We start from the raw sequence: 14,890 nt of genomic DNA on the forward strand, positions 1-14,890 counted from the left end.
ATTAAATTAAAAAATAAATAAATATCCTACCTCCAGCACTGTATTTTATCTATCTGCAGCACTGGCACACTGCCTTGTACCTGATAGGATCTTGAATACTTATGTATGTGTGCATGTGTATTTATATTTTGATGACAAAACAGCATTATCCAAACTGTTACATTCTAACAAGGGAAAAGAATCATAAACACAGAAACTGAAAGCCCAAATGCTTGGATGGCAATAAAAAGTGGCTGACATGGGTCACCCATCTTTTATTTCAAAGGTGTAAAATATTTATTTTGGCTGCATTTTCTGTGTGTTCAAAATACGCCAATGAATTTCTTTTTCCTAGAGATTATTGAGATGTTTTTGAAAACTGATGCTTAAGTTTTTATTTTTAACAGTTTTGTTGAGGTGTAACAAAGATACACATCCATCGTACTATTTGTTAAGTTTTAGCTTATGTGACCATTGGTAAAATCATTACCATAACCAAGATAATGACTTTATTAGGACATCAGGAAGGGCCAGAAAAGGATACAAAAGAAGACAGTTTAGGGTAAGGAGGGTGAAGGACTCGTTCATTGTTATATTTAAAATTTTAAATCTTACTTCAAAAAAATACAATGTGTATGGTATTTTTGTTGAAACTCTGGGTAGTCCAGAGTTAGTAGCTTAGTAAGTAGCTTGACATTTTGGTTTATTAAAAATATTTTTCATTTGCAAGACTTAGAATTACACTTCTATTTCTAAAATTAATCTGCTCTTCTTAAAAAAAGATAAATAATAGTCTTGCGTGTGACAGATACGTGTCCTGAGGGAAGGAGACACATGGGGTCTAAAATATCCCGTTAGGCTTTATCTGTTTTGTTTCTTGACTTTTATCAGATGGTCAGTAATTTCATCTCAGTTAATTTCCTTGTTTTGACTTTTTGAGGATGAAAATGTTTCTATTTATATGCAAAGCGTTTAACAAAGGTGCAGAGCCTGGTCGGCCCTTCATATTTTGTATCACAGCTTTTATGTTTAAGTTGACATTTTCACTAACTTTGCTGAAGTTCATTCTAGATTTAAATTGGACATATCTGCTCTTACAAGCAATAACCACAAGAAAGGCAAAATTGATTTTTTAGGCGACATGGAGAAATTTATAAAAAGAGCCACTTGAGGCATCAGTCAAAAGGCAGATTCATTCTATACCCACAGGTAGGTGTGACTGATGGAGAAGGCAGACAAGCAGACATTAGCTGTGGGTATGGAAAGTCTTATGAAATCTCAGATAAAGGAGACATCACATGTAAATACAAGCACAAAAGCATCTGAGACCCAAATATAAAATGGCAGAGATTATCTACTCACATAATCCATTTGCTTGACAGATTAAATGCAAACATATAAATGTTTTTCATGTGAATAACTAGAAATCCGATAATATTTACCTGTCACCCTTCCCTCAGCACATTTACATATGAGAATTATATCCACTCCTCTTAGGAATTTCTTTTGGGAGACAGGTCTCAGCAATGTGAATCACAGATCAGAACAATCCATACTACCCGGCCCTTGTCAACACATTGAACGTAATGAGATACCGTTAGAAGTGAACCTGCAATTCCTAAAACGGTCTTTACTTGTAATTTTAAGGAGGATAAAAATAAATGTCTTCTTTCTGTCTCTCTCCTCCCATACACCCTGAATATATAGAATATAAACATTCTGTGTTGCCACGTGGTCCTAAGACAGGTTTGTGTACCTTGACTCAAGTCTTAGTAACATGGAGCTGCCTGAATATCTGTTGACATTAGACGTATCCAACTTACATACAGAACATAGTTCATTTTTCCCTATTATTCTGGGTAATGCGACCTGCTTTAAACATCTTCTTGATTTTCCACTTAATAGAAAAATCAGTATAAAATAAATAGTGTTATACCAAAATTCAGATGAAATAATTCAGTATTAAATCTCATGCACGTATCTGCCAGTTCCGGCGGTGGGGCTCACTTGGTATTTTGCATGCATATTCCACTGAAGAAGAGCTAATGATGTTGGATTAATTAATTTACTTTAACTCTTAAGCGCTAATGGTTGAGACTCTTTCAGGGTAGATGAAATAGTCAAGTATTCATTTTCAGAAGGCACAATAAATCCAAAGCCGGAAAAAAAAAATTCTGCACCTTGACAGATTGTAGTAAAACTGCACAAGGACACAGATAAGGAGATCGGAAAGCGGGATGGAGAATGGAAATGATCCGGAGAGCTGGCTCCTCAGGGGTCAGAAGGGAAAAGGAAATCAACCACCATCTTCTGAGGTCCAGAAAAAAATACCACACTTAAAACTGTTTCTAGCAAAACTATCATTTTTTTTTTTTTTATTGTTGGGGATTAATTGAAGGTACAAGAAACCAGGTTACACTGATTGCATCTGTTTGGCCAAATACCTCTCGCAATCGTGTCTTGCCCCCACAAGGTGTGGCACACACCAAGGCCCCGCAAAACTATCTTTTATAAATGAGTTTCCTTCCAACAAATGGACTTCATCATCTAAAATGTTCTTATGAAAGAAACTTGGAAAGAACAAACTAGCCTGGGTTCAGTGGCTCATGCCTATCATTCTAGCACTCTGGGAGGCCAAGGCAGGTGGATTGCATGAGCTCAGGAGTTTGAGACCACCCTGCCCCTACTAAAAATAGAAAAAAACAGCCAGGCATTGTGATGGCTGCCTACAGTCCCAGCTATTTGAGGGGTTGAGGCAAAAGGATCTTTTGAGCCCAAGAGTTTGAGGTTGTTGTGAGTTATTGTGACACCATAACACTCTACCCAGGGTGACAGCATGATACTCTGTCTCAAAAAAGAAAAAAAAAAAAGGAATAAATATCAAGAAGAACAGTAATCAGAAAAAAAATTGTGAAGAACATTAATCAGAAAAAAATTGAAAAAAAATAAGGCATTAGAAAATAAATCAAAATAAATAATAGAGTTTTTTAAAGATAAAGAATAAAAATATTAAGGTTAAAAAAACAGATAAACTTATTGGCAAAAATGTAAGTCAGGAAAGACTTATCAGGCTTAAATAAAAATGTAACAAACTTACAAGATTAACAGAGGAAAGCATATGAAATAATCAGCTTAGTACCTGACTCAAGAAGAAAAAAGAAATTAGAACATAGCTACTCAGGAGGCTGAGGCAGGAGGATCACCTAAGCCCAGAAGTTGGAGGCTACCGCACTCTAGCCCACTCTAGCTGGGTTAACGGATCAACAAGGGAAGGGAGGGAAGATGTGAGGGAGGATTGTAAAAATGCTGCTTATCCAAGTATGCAAAATCTGTTTCATGTAGAAAATCTATTAATTTACCACAATCGTATGATCATCTTATAAAATTCAAAAGGGGCAGTTAATAAAATGCAGTATCAATCCTTAATTTTTTTAATAAATCCAAACTGGAAATAGGAGAAAACTTTCTTAACATCATAAAATGTCTTTAGAAGTATTTGCATAAAGACGTTTCCTTTAAGGTAGACTTTCACATACATCAAAAATGTATAATTCTGTTTCCATTAAGCCCCCGGGGGTTAATCACTGATAACTCTGAATATCAAGAAGCCAAATATCCTTAAATACCAATACTTTCCTCACACAGCTGTTTAAAAATGATTCTTTCTACCGTGAATATTTTCTAGAACTCACTAGGAAAATTCCTATACCTATTATGTTTGGAGGGTTTCTTTTTCTTTGGTGGGTAGATTTAACTACTGATTCAAATCCATTAATTGTAGAATTCTACAATGAATGTCATTTTCTTTTAATGACAAGTTGTGTGTATAGCTTTCTAGTTCTATTTTATCTATACATTTTTGTGCAAATAATTCTCTAGACACATTTTATGTTAAGAAAGGTTTCCGGGCGGCGCCTGTGGCTCAGTTGGTAGGGCACCAGCCCCATATACCGAGGGTGGTGGGTTCAAACCCCGCCCCGGCTGAACTGCAACCAAAAAATAGCCGGGCGTTGTGGCGGGCGCCTGTAGTCCCAGGTACTCGGGAGGCTGAGGCAAGAGAATCGCTTAAGCCCAGGAGTTGGAGGTTGCTGTGAGCTGTGTGATGCCATGGCACTCTACCGAGGGCCATAAAGTGAGACTCTGTCTCTACAAAAAAAAAAAAAAAAAAAAAGAAAAGTTTCTTCCACTTCTAGTTTGGATTTTTTCAAAAAACTATGGATTGATACTGAATTTTATCAACTGCCCCTTTTTACATCTTATAAGATGATCATATGATTTTTTTAATTTATTATTGTGATAAATGAATAGATTTTCTGCATGAAACACATTTTGCATACTCATTTCTTCATAAGCCTTTTAAGGTGAGCTGTGTTGTCCCAAAGCATCTTATACTCTTTCTGATGAAATCGAGGATATGTGACAAATTAGGCAGGTCAAACTCTAAGAGGAAGAAGTGCAGTTATTCCCCAGACTTTGTCATGTATAGAAACAGACTGGTCATTTATAAGCTGTCAAACTTCCCTACTGAATTTTCCATCACTGCTTTCACTAAGGACCCCTACTCAGGCAAACTGGTTAATTCACATTATTTTTGGCCAAAATGTACCAAGACTCTTTCTCAAAAGTTCATAAAACTATTCGTATTCTAAATGCATAATTTTGAATAGCCCAAGAATCTACTGGAAAAATGCCTTTTCATCCCTAGAAGTTCCAGAAAATGAAGCCTTAATTTTCAAAATACTGAGGTTTTTATCTTAACAAAGTCACCTTCACCTTTCAGTCCACCTCTAAGTGGTTTTTAGAACCTGGGACTTCATTCTGTATCATCTGTCTTCCATTCTTTCCTCTACAGTTATTCCATTTAAAGATCCATTACACGGCGACTATGACAAGCAATTAAATTCCCTGTTTACTGTGGATGGGCTAATCTCCTTTGGTTAAAAGTGGGTACTAAAAACAGTAAAACTAGTCTGCAGTCCTGGCTACTCAGGGCTGAGGCAGGAGGATCTCTTGGGCCCAACCAAGAGTTTGAGGTTGCTGTGAGCTGTGACACCACAGCACTCTACGAAGGTGACAGAAGGAAACTCTGTCTTTAAAAAAAAAGGCAGATGATTCTTCTCTGACTGGGTACCTATCTTTCTAGGCTCAAGAACATGGATATTTCATTGCTCACATTTCCTTTTTCATTCTTCCTCGTGGAAGTGTCGTGCTCCTGACTGTTAGGACCGGGAGACCATAATGAGGGCATGATACGCTCCTTCCACTTCTGTAAGGAAAGGCCTGAAGGTTTGTAGATCTGCTCATGCCTGAGTTTGTCAAATTTCTAGAGTTAGAAGGAATTAGAGCGTTACTTTGTGGTTGCAGATCTAAGGTCCATCTTCCCATCAACTCTATCCACACTCAAGCTGATCTTTTCTTTTCTTTTTTTTTTTTTTTATTTCCAAAAGGATTGCTTTCATTTATCCAGCAAGTGATAGTGACCCCTAACCACTTCCTAGCAGGAGGAGGATTGGGAGAGGTTCCTTTCTCAGTCCAAGGGCCTCCACAATGTTGGTCTGTTGGTTCCAAACACGTAGACAGGTGGCATCACAGATTTGGTAAACTAACAATGCTTAATCTCCCTCTGCTAGAGCAACAAGGTGAGCATCAATCTCTGCTTCTGTAAGAATCCTGAATTTAGGATTTTCAACTGTAACTACTCCAACTTCTATTTCTGAAGGTTTGAAATCAATTGACAGAACAGTAGACAGGCATGTAATCGCAGTTTCCACTGTCTGTTCAAATGTCCAATCAAATTTCTTCTTCACTTTTTTTTCAAGGAAACTGGTTGACTCAGTTTGTTTAACTCCTGCTGCAGTGGCTTTAAACCCACAGTAGTAACCCGCAGGATCACACTTGTACACCTGAGGGCCTTGTTCTTCATCTATACCAATTAAAATCATACAACAACCAAGAGGCCTCATTTCAGCATTCTGTGTGTAGACCTGAGAAATGTCAGCAATTCTTTTACACAGCATGTCCACGGGAATCTCATAGCCATACTTGTATTTCCAATTAGCTGCCTCATAGCGAGCCCTCTGTACCTGGGATCTGCTGTCAGCTGTCATTCTTTTTTTTTTTTTTTTTTTTTTTGTAGAGACAGAGTCTCACTGTACCGCCCTTGGGTAGAGTGCCGTGGCGTCACAACGGCTCACAGCAATCTCTAACTCTTGGGCTTACGTGATTCTCTTGCCTCAGCCTCCCGAGCAGCTGGGACTACAGGCGCCCGCCACAACGCTCGGCTATTTTTTTTTTTGTTGCAGTTTGGCCGGGGCTGGGTTTGAACCCGCCACCCTCGGCATATGGGGCCGGCACCCTACTCACTGAGCCACAGGCGCCGCCCCTGTCAGCTGTCATTCTTGTCATCACACAGCCAATGTTTTCGGTTATCTTGAATAAGTGAGTCACTGTGCTGGAATCCAATAATTTATCAGGTACCTTCTTCTGTGTGACAATTACTGCACAATCTTTCCCTCTGACAGCTACTGATGTAAGGCCACCTTGGTTAATAGCTTTAAAAGCATATTCTACTTGGTAGAGCCGACCTTCGGGCGAAAAAATGGTAATGTGGCGGTCAAAACCGGCACTGGATCTACGGGACATTTTGGTGCACCTACTACTTCAAGCACAGTATCCTGAGCTTTTCATTGAAAAAAAAAAAAGTGTGTTTATAGAAAATCTATATCAAATATTACATGAAATAGTAAAAATAATCTTTTAAAAAGTGTATGAAGAATCACCAACATTGTTGAGAGCCTGGCTTCTAGCCAGTGGTGCCTGACGGAAACAAAAAATAGAAAATTTAAAGGGATTAGAGAAGAAGACATGTAATTTTCATTGCTCACATGCTATGACTGGCCTATCTGTGTCTGATGGAAAACCAAAGAATCTACAGAAAATTTATAAACATTTAATAAGTTTAGAAAGACTGATATAGATTTTCAGACAAAACCAACTCCATATCCATGTCTCAGTGAAAAGAAACTATAACTTCACAGTGAGAGAGAAAGTAAGACAAAGAGGCTATAATAACTGAACGGTTAACATACCTAGGAAGAAATCCAACAAGCATAAGCATGACCTTTATAAAAAAGATAAAAAATATTCAAGAACTAAATTAACGGAGAGATATTTCGTATTTGTGGATGAGATGACTCAATATTATGACAAAGGCATTTTCTTCCAAGTTGATCCACAGACTTAAATTGCAATTTCAAACAAATCTCAGCAGGGTATTTTTATGTTCTTTTTTCCTTTTCTTTCTTTACTTTTCATTTTCTTTTTTTTGCTGTTGAACTTGATACATAGTATCTAAAATTTAAATGGAAGAGACAAGTCCAAGGATAGTTACATCAGTCCTGAAGAATAAAATGGACTGACATATTTGAGTTATATCAATATTTTATATCAATATTTACTTTAAAACTGGCAATTAAGGTAGTTTCGCCAAGAAAAGCAGTCCAGAAACATATTCTTAAGTAGAAAACTGATTTATGACTAAGCAGATATTTTACACCAGAGGAAGGTAACCAGTTATTCAAAAAATAGCTCAAATTGGTATTCCATGTGAAATCAGATCCCATCTCACTCTGTATATAATACCTAATTGTGGACTTATTAAAAAATAAAGAAATATGAAATTTTAAAACTATTATAAATAAACATAGAAGAATTCTTTATGAGGCCAGGGTAAAGGAGAATTTCTTAAACAAAATTCCCCAAAAAACATCAGAGAGGAATGACTCATCTGATTCATTATAAACAATGCTACATAAATATGAGCTGATAATAGCAGCTACCAGGCAAAACCTTTTGTCAATACACAAAAAAGACACAGATTATATAAAGTCCTCCTATATACTAACAGAAAAAGACAACTTTATTGAAAATTAGTCCAAAGCCATGCCCATCCATTTCACAAGAGAAAAAAACAAAGGTCAATACATATATGTAAAGTATTCATCTCGTAAGTAATTATGGAGCAAAAGAAACTCTTCTACCATGATGGTCTCAGTATAAATTAAGACAATCTCTTTAAAAACTAACTGCCTAATAAAGGTAAAAAATATATAATACTGTATTACCTAAAGAGTCCTTTGCCATCATGAAAGTTTTGAGATACACAAAAATCAAGAAACAGAAAAACCACATGGATGGAAATAAATGAAGCCCTTCCAGCCCCACTGAGAAGCCGAGTAAACTGCAGCTTCCACGGGTGGATCAGGAAGGACGCTGTCACCTTGGAAGTGAAATAATGGACCATAACACAGTTTGTCTCAAAACTTTCATAATGATCCACATCTGGAAACTAGAGAAATTCTTCTACGTGTACATCAGGCGACACGGACAAATGTTTCCAGACCAGGACTGTTTGCCACAGCAGAGAACAGAACAATCGTGCCAAGTCCTTGACTCAAGTACCATATATCGATAAAGAGAAATAAATTACCGTGACACGAATCAACGTGGATGAATTTTACACATTTCTTGCTGAGCAAAGAGAGCAAGTCACCAAAGAGCATCTTATTCTACTTAGATAGTGGTTTCAAAACCGAAGCAATACGGCGCGTGGAATATAAACTTATGTGGTAAGACAATCTACAGAGAACAGGAAGGAGGGAGAAATGCCAAGCTCAGCACAATGATAACCTTCCATGGGGGAGATGGTTCAAGGAGGGACAACGGGGGAGCCTTCACAGCTATCAGCAACACTCTGTGTCTTCAACCATAGCTGAGAATTTTTATCTCACTGTTACAAATACTCCTTTATACACAGGGTGTCCATAAAGGTCATGTGCAGTTGAAAATCATTTCAGACGGTTGATTGCACATGAACTTTATGGACACCCTGGAAAATATAACTGAGAAAGCGACCTGACATTCTGTTTGCAATACGTTTTTCCTTATATATTTTAATAGTCAACACATGTAGAAAAATGTTACTATTCCATATCAGTGACAGCATACAGCATCAGTACGTTATAGAGAAAAGGCTCTTTCCAGTAATCATGAGGTCAGATAATTGCCTTGTTTTCATTACTGCATTCTTGTTCAAAAAAAGTTGATCTAATAGTCTGCACACAGGAGTATTTCAGACATCTATTTTAGATATCTTTATGTCTCATACTTAATTCGCTTTCTCTCCTTGCCACTAATTATTCTAAAAATGACAATAATCCAATTTCACATGGGCCAAGAATTCAGGGCATTTGTTTGTGCCCACGGCAGAACATAGAAAGTCCTGGCAACTTGTGGACAGGTGTCTGGCTGCCTGGCGTGGGGCAAGTCTTTCTCCCTGGGCTCAGATATGGTTCCGCTGTATCTTCCTCCACCCCATGCCTGTGCACCCTCCCACACCAAACAGAAAGTTCTAAAAGACTTCTTCAAATTCCCACCACCAAAAGCTACCCAATAATTATTTTTCACTAAAGAATGCATTGGGCAACCCAAAGTTACTGTGAGTATCAGTCAGTATCACTCACTGCTTTGGCCATTAAGGGAGATACAAAGGAACTATATATCCCAGTTCCCCTGAGGTTACATGGAGGTGTAGAGACAAGACGTAACCTCATAAAACAGGGGAGACAGATAGACAGAGACAGCAAAATGCGGTAACACCCAACACAGGATTCCATTCACACATTCCCCATCGCTCAGCAGACGGTGTGATTTCACTTCATCTATGAATATGTGTTATGCCACTACATAGGAATTAAATTTTAAGTGTCAATAGAACAAGTCTTAGTTCAAGTTGCTCTCAGGTGTACATGTTTGTTGATAGAAATAAATAATCCTGTATGGTGTGATAATGGCTATAAGAAAAGTCTAAGCTATTTGGGGGTGGGAAGTGACCAACGGGGGCAGATAAAGGGGTGAGCGGACGGAGTGCACAGCTGCTGAATCACAGGGAATCTGTCCATGGAACCTGAAACTTTTGGGCAGAACCAAGTCCTGTTGCTACAAACATTTAATATTTCATTTATGTTTCTAAGAAGCCAGAAAGATGGCAGAGGCTTCTTTTTAATCCAGGGAATAAGGACAGTTTAGTAAGAGTGAGCCTTATCCTTCTGGAACCCCCAGGGACGGTCCCCTCCAGACAGCTAAATGGGGCTCTAGTTATCTAAATCAAATAGATAACCTAGACAAAAACAAACAGGATTAACACGAAGAAAGAAGTTCATACAAAATAAAGCCACTCAGCCTAATAAACTAGCATAGGCACGTAGCCAGCCCAAACCAGACAAAAGATTATCTCCCACTATCAGCTGAACTGGAAACCATCTTTTGGTTTTGCTCAGGTTCATACACATAGACCATTAAAAAAAAAAAAATCTGAAAACGCTAATCACCAACAACTGTTTAAACTAGACCATACTTAACAGCTATAGCCCAGGAAAGTATTTGGAGTATTGTATAAGCTGCCCAAACTACTTATACAGTAGACTAAACACTACAGCTAAAACCAGAACTCTCAGAATCCATGTGGTAATATCCTCAAGCATCTGAGCGCACAGAAAAACAGGCCACATGCTCAGGGCAATGGCCCACAGACCCCAGCGTCCATCGTTCTATCAGGACGAAGGCCGAGATTATTACCGAGAGGGTCTTGTACCTTTTATACCCTAGGACATAGCATTTGCTTCAGGGGTCTGTGAATACCCTGGAAATATCTACTAAACTATGGGCATAGGAGGTGACCATTTGTCTGAGGAAGGCTCACAGATTCTATCATATATTCAAAGACATTCATGATCCAGAAAAAAATTTAAAAACCACTGTTTTTCTTTTCAACTTTTAAGAAAGGGTATGATATTAGCAATATCACAATGAACATTTTCAGCCAAGGAAACGGCATACATATTTCTGGTAAATGTAAAAAACTGTTTCGGGGCTAAAATGATAAAATATGTGTTTTTCTGACTTAAAAACTTGATAGCTTTCTTTGGGCCGCAATTAATAAGAGTTGATAGGCCTTTACTAATACCAAGACATTTTACATACGTATGAATGTTTAGAAATAAAATTATTCAAAAGGCTCTCAAAAAATACTACATTCTCCTTTCTTTCAGCAAGACATTTATCAAAAGCATAATATTAAAAACAAATGGTTCAAGTTTGGAAAACTTTAATTCCTCAAATACTTAAGAGAAAAATTATTTTTTGCAGTTTTTGGCCAGGGTTGGGTTTGAACCCGCCACCTCTAGCATATGGGGCCAGCGTTCTGCTCCTTTGAGCCACAGGCACCACCCTTAAGAGAAAAATTTTGAGGCATAAACATGATCTTGATTTAAAATTTAAAAATTTAAAAAAAGGTTCAGTGCCTGTAGCTCAGTGAGTAGGGCTCCAGCCACATACACGGAAGGCCCCACCTAGGCCAGTTAAATAACAACGACAACTACAACAAAAAAAATAGCTGGGCATTGTGGCGGGCACTGTGGTCCTAGCTACTTGGGAGGCTGAGGCAAGAGAATCATGTAAGCCCAAGAGTTTGAGGTTTGAGCTGTGACACCATGGTACTCTACCCAGGGCGACATAGTGAGACTGTCTCAAAAAAGAAAAAAAAAAAGAAAAGAAAAAAAAGAAAGAAAAAAAATCAAAAAGAAAGCCTCTTTTCAATTCTTCTTATATTTCCTGGAACCCAAATCTCTATAGATAGGGTCAAATGCAAATGAATGTCCAACTATATTCTATAAAGAAAATGGTTATAAGCGCATAGGTTAGTAATTTTCAACCAGCATGCTGTGAGAGGATCTCAGGTGTGCTGTGACAATTTTTAAAGATCATTAATTAAATTGTTTTTGGAAGAAGTTCAAAGCACAGTAAATTTGTTCTTTTTTTTACTCTTTTTTCCGAGCAACAATTTAAGTGTGCCACAAAAGTTTAACTATAGGTTCAAGTGTGCCATGAGATAAAAAAAGGCTGGAAAACACCAGTATTGGTGAAACTTCAATTAGCAAAATGTGATCATAAATTTCATGTGTCAACTTGACTGGGCCACAGGGTGCCCAGATGAACATCATTTTGGGGTGTGTTTATGAGGGTATTCTGGATGACATCAGCCTTTGAATTTACAGACTCAATGAACTGATTATCCTCTCCAATGTGAATAAGCAGGATCCAACTTTTAGGGGGCTTGAATAAAACCAAAGGCAGAGGAAGGAGGAATTTGCCCATTTTTCTTTCCGTCTGCTTGAGCTGAAACATGGCTCTTTTCCTGCCACTGCACTGAGATTTACACCATTAGCTCCGTGGAGTACTCAGGCCTTCAGACTGCAATTACACCAGGAGGCTTTCTGGGTCCCCAGCTTACAGACGGCAGGTTATGGGACTTCCACAATCATGTGAGCTAAGTCTCTGGAGAACTTGAACTAAATACACAGACGTATATCCCCCAAACAGAATTTGGTTTTGTAGCAAAATATTAATGGCGGAATGTAGATTGATTAATGTAATAAGCTTAAACAAAACATTAAAGATTGGGATGTATCTCTTCATTCAAGATATAAAAGTCACTTTATAGCTGAATTTTGGTCACTTGAATATGAGGGTGCTGACTCAGCTGTCACCCAAAATGCCTTAGAGGTAGATACTAAGAACATGATGGCTCCAACCCCAGTGCACAGCCCATGACAGCTGTGTGACCTGGGCCCTCACTGCCATCCCCTTCTCTCTCTCTTTCATTTTTAAGTGAGGAGTTGAATAAAACAGTATTGTACATTACAATACAGTCACCATTTTATTTCTTGTCCCCTAATCTAGCATATATGACAAGGTAGGTGACCCATGCAAGTCTGTCAAAGGACTAATTACATGGAAATTTTTAACGATTCAAAGGATTTCTACATACCATTTTGTGTCTCCATCACTACACATGCTCTAGACTAAACTTCTGCTTCACTGAGAATTAGGCAAGCACTTGTAGGCTCAGAGGAGGACCAAGCAGTATTATGTCTGATCTGATAGTCATAACCAAGGTCTTCTTTAATTCTGCCTGAGTTGGTATAATGTTGGGTCGCCCTGTAAATGAACTTGTAACTTAATTCTCCTCTGTAAGGAACATAGGTTGACTCAAATGTAAGGTTACAATGGGTCCCATAAATATTTCACTCAGTGATGACTGTAGTTCCTCTAAGAAGATAATGGAATCATTAGCTGTTTAAAAAATCCAGGGAATGAAGCTAGAAAACTGTAGACTTTCTAGTTATAGAGAGTCCTGGGTAGCACCTGTGGCTCAATGGGTAGGGTGCTGGCCCCATATACCGAGGGTGGCAGGTTCGAACCCAGCCCCTGCCAAACTGCAACAAAAAAATAGCCAGGTGTTCTGGCGGGCGCCTGTAGTCCCAGCTACTTGGGAGGCTGAGGCAAGAGAATCACCTAAGCCCAGGAGTTGGAGGTTGCTGTGAGCTGTGACATCATAGCACTCTACCAAGGGCGATAAAATGAGACTCTGTCTGTAAAAATAAAAACAGAAAGTCTAGACTGTCTACCTTTTTGCTTAGCTCTTGTTCAGCATACTACCTGCCTGGTCCAGGGAGGTAAGATAATGGTCATGTTGGCCTCAAGTATTCTAGAACTGACATTTAAACAAAAAAAGCATTAGGCATTAATCCTACAAATATCAACAGAAAGAATTATTAGTAGGAACTTCCTAAAAGAAATTATTCACAGCTTATTGTACAATTCATTTTCCTTCCTAAAGACAGAATTTAGTTTTTTAAAAGTACTTTTTTAGACCACAGAAGTTTCTTTTAAAATCCTCACTAGTTTCCTCATCATTATAACACATTCTCATCTCTCTAGTCAACTGTCACCTGTAACCTTACATTTTTGGTTGCTATACTTTTGAGATTGATTTTTTTCATTTCCCCCCCTTAGCAACAGGCAATAAAATCCCTTTTCAAATAATTTCACTGTGTTTTCAATCTTCTCTCCTTTACCCTACTTTAACTCTGTTTCCTTAGCATTCTTCATACAATCCATTAAATGTTTCCTAAATACTTGACTGTTTTCCCATTTCTCTACAGGAAGAGAAATTCAAATAGTGCTAGGCTCTTTCCATTCGTATCATCATTTAACTAAGAACAGAGTTACGCACACACGCCCTGGAAGATCCTTTAAGAACTTACTAGATTCAAGAAATAGGCTATGTTAACCAGTGTGATGAAAGTGTGTCAAACAGTCTGTGAAGCTAGTGAACGATGCTCCATGATCATATCAATGTACACAGCTATGATTTAATAAAAAAAAATCAATGTACACAGCTATGATTTAATAAATAAAAAAATAAAAATAAAAAAGAAATCATATCAATGTACACAGCTATGATTTAATAAATAAAAAAATAAAAATAAAAATAAAAATGAAATCTAAAAACAGACTTATTTCAAATCAGTGCTGTAATGACCATAAACTGAACTTTAAAAATGGGGGGAAAGTGAGTATTTTGCTCATGAACTCTCTCTGGGCTCAACAGGAAACACAAACACACACACACCCCAGTGGTGCTTCTCCTTTTAAAATTATTTTAATTCTGCCCTGCCTTAAATTGGCTTTCATGGTTGAAGGGGGAAAAAAAAGTTTGCCTTTAATCTCTCCAGAGTATGAAACACAGAGGCAAGATTAGTGCATTCTTAGCTGTGTCTTTCTAAAAGGGACCCTTAGATCAGGTGAAAAAAAGCTAAGGACAGGAGCATTGGAGAAAGAATCCTGGGGCCTTGCCCTAATTCTACCACTTACGAGCTCAGTGACCTTGGCTAAGATCCTTCAATATCCACCATCAGTTTATTCTTCCATAAAAATGGGGCACCTATATCTACCCTCCCTTCCTCACTAATTTCAATGAATAAGCAGAATAATATCACGGGGAGTTAAA

General features: G+C 37.9%; 2 protein-coding genes across 13 annotated transcripts in view; both read right to left on the reverse strand.

The window, feature by feature from the left end:
• Window positions 1-14,890, reverse strand: part of CACNB2 (calcium voltage-gated channel auxiliary subunit beta 2) — a 355,444-nt gene that overhangs the window by 96,349 nt on the left and 244,205 nt on the right. The window lies entirely within an intron of this gene.
• On the reverse strand, window positions 5,592-6,626 carry LOC128572339 (proteasome subunit alpha type-6-like). The gene is made up of 2 exons (XM_053572182.1): window positions 6,351-6,626; window positions 5,592-6,079 (listed from the first exon to the last, which is right to left on the reverse strand). The coding sequence occupies exons 1-2, from the start codon at window positions 6,619-6,621 to the stop codon at window positions 5,592-5,594; spliced, it is 759 nt and encodes a 252-aa protein (XP_053428157.1). The 5' UTR covers window positions 6,622-6,626.

The sequence above is a fragment of the Nycticebus coucang genome, chromosome 20 (genome assembly GCF_027406575.1).
Source record: "Nycticebus coucang isolate mNycCou1 chromosome 20, mNycCou1.pri, whole genome shotgun sequence".
Taxonomy (NCBI): domain Eukaryota; kingdom Metazoa; phylum Chordata; class Mammalia; order Primates; family Lorisidae; genus Nycticebus; species Nycticebus coucang.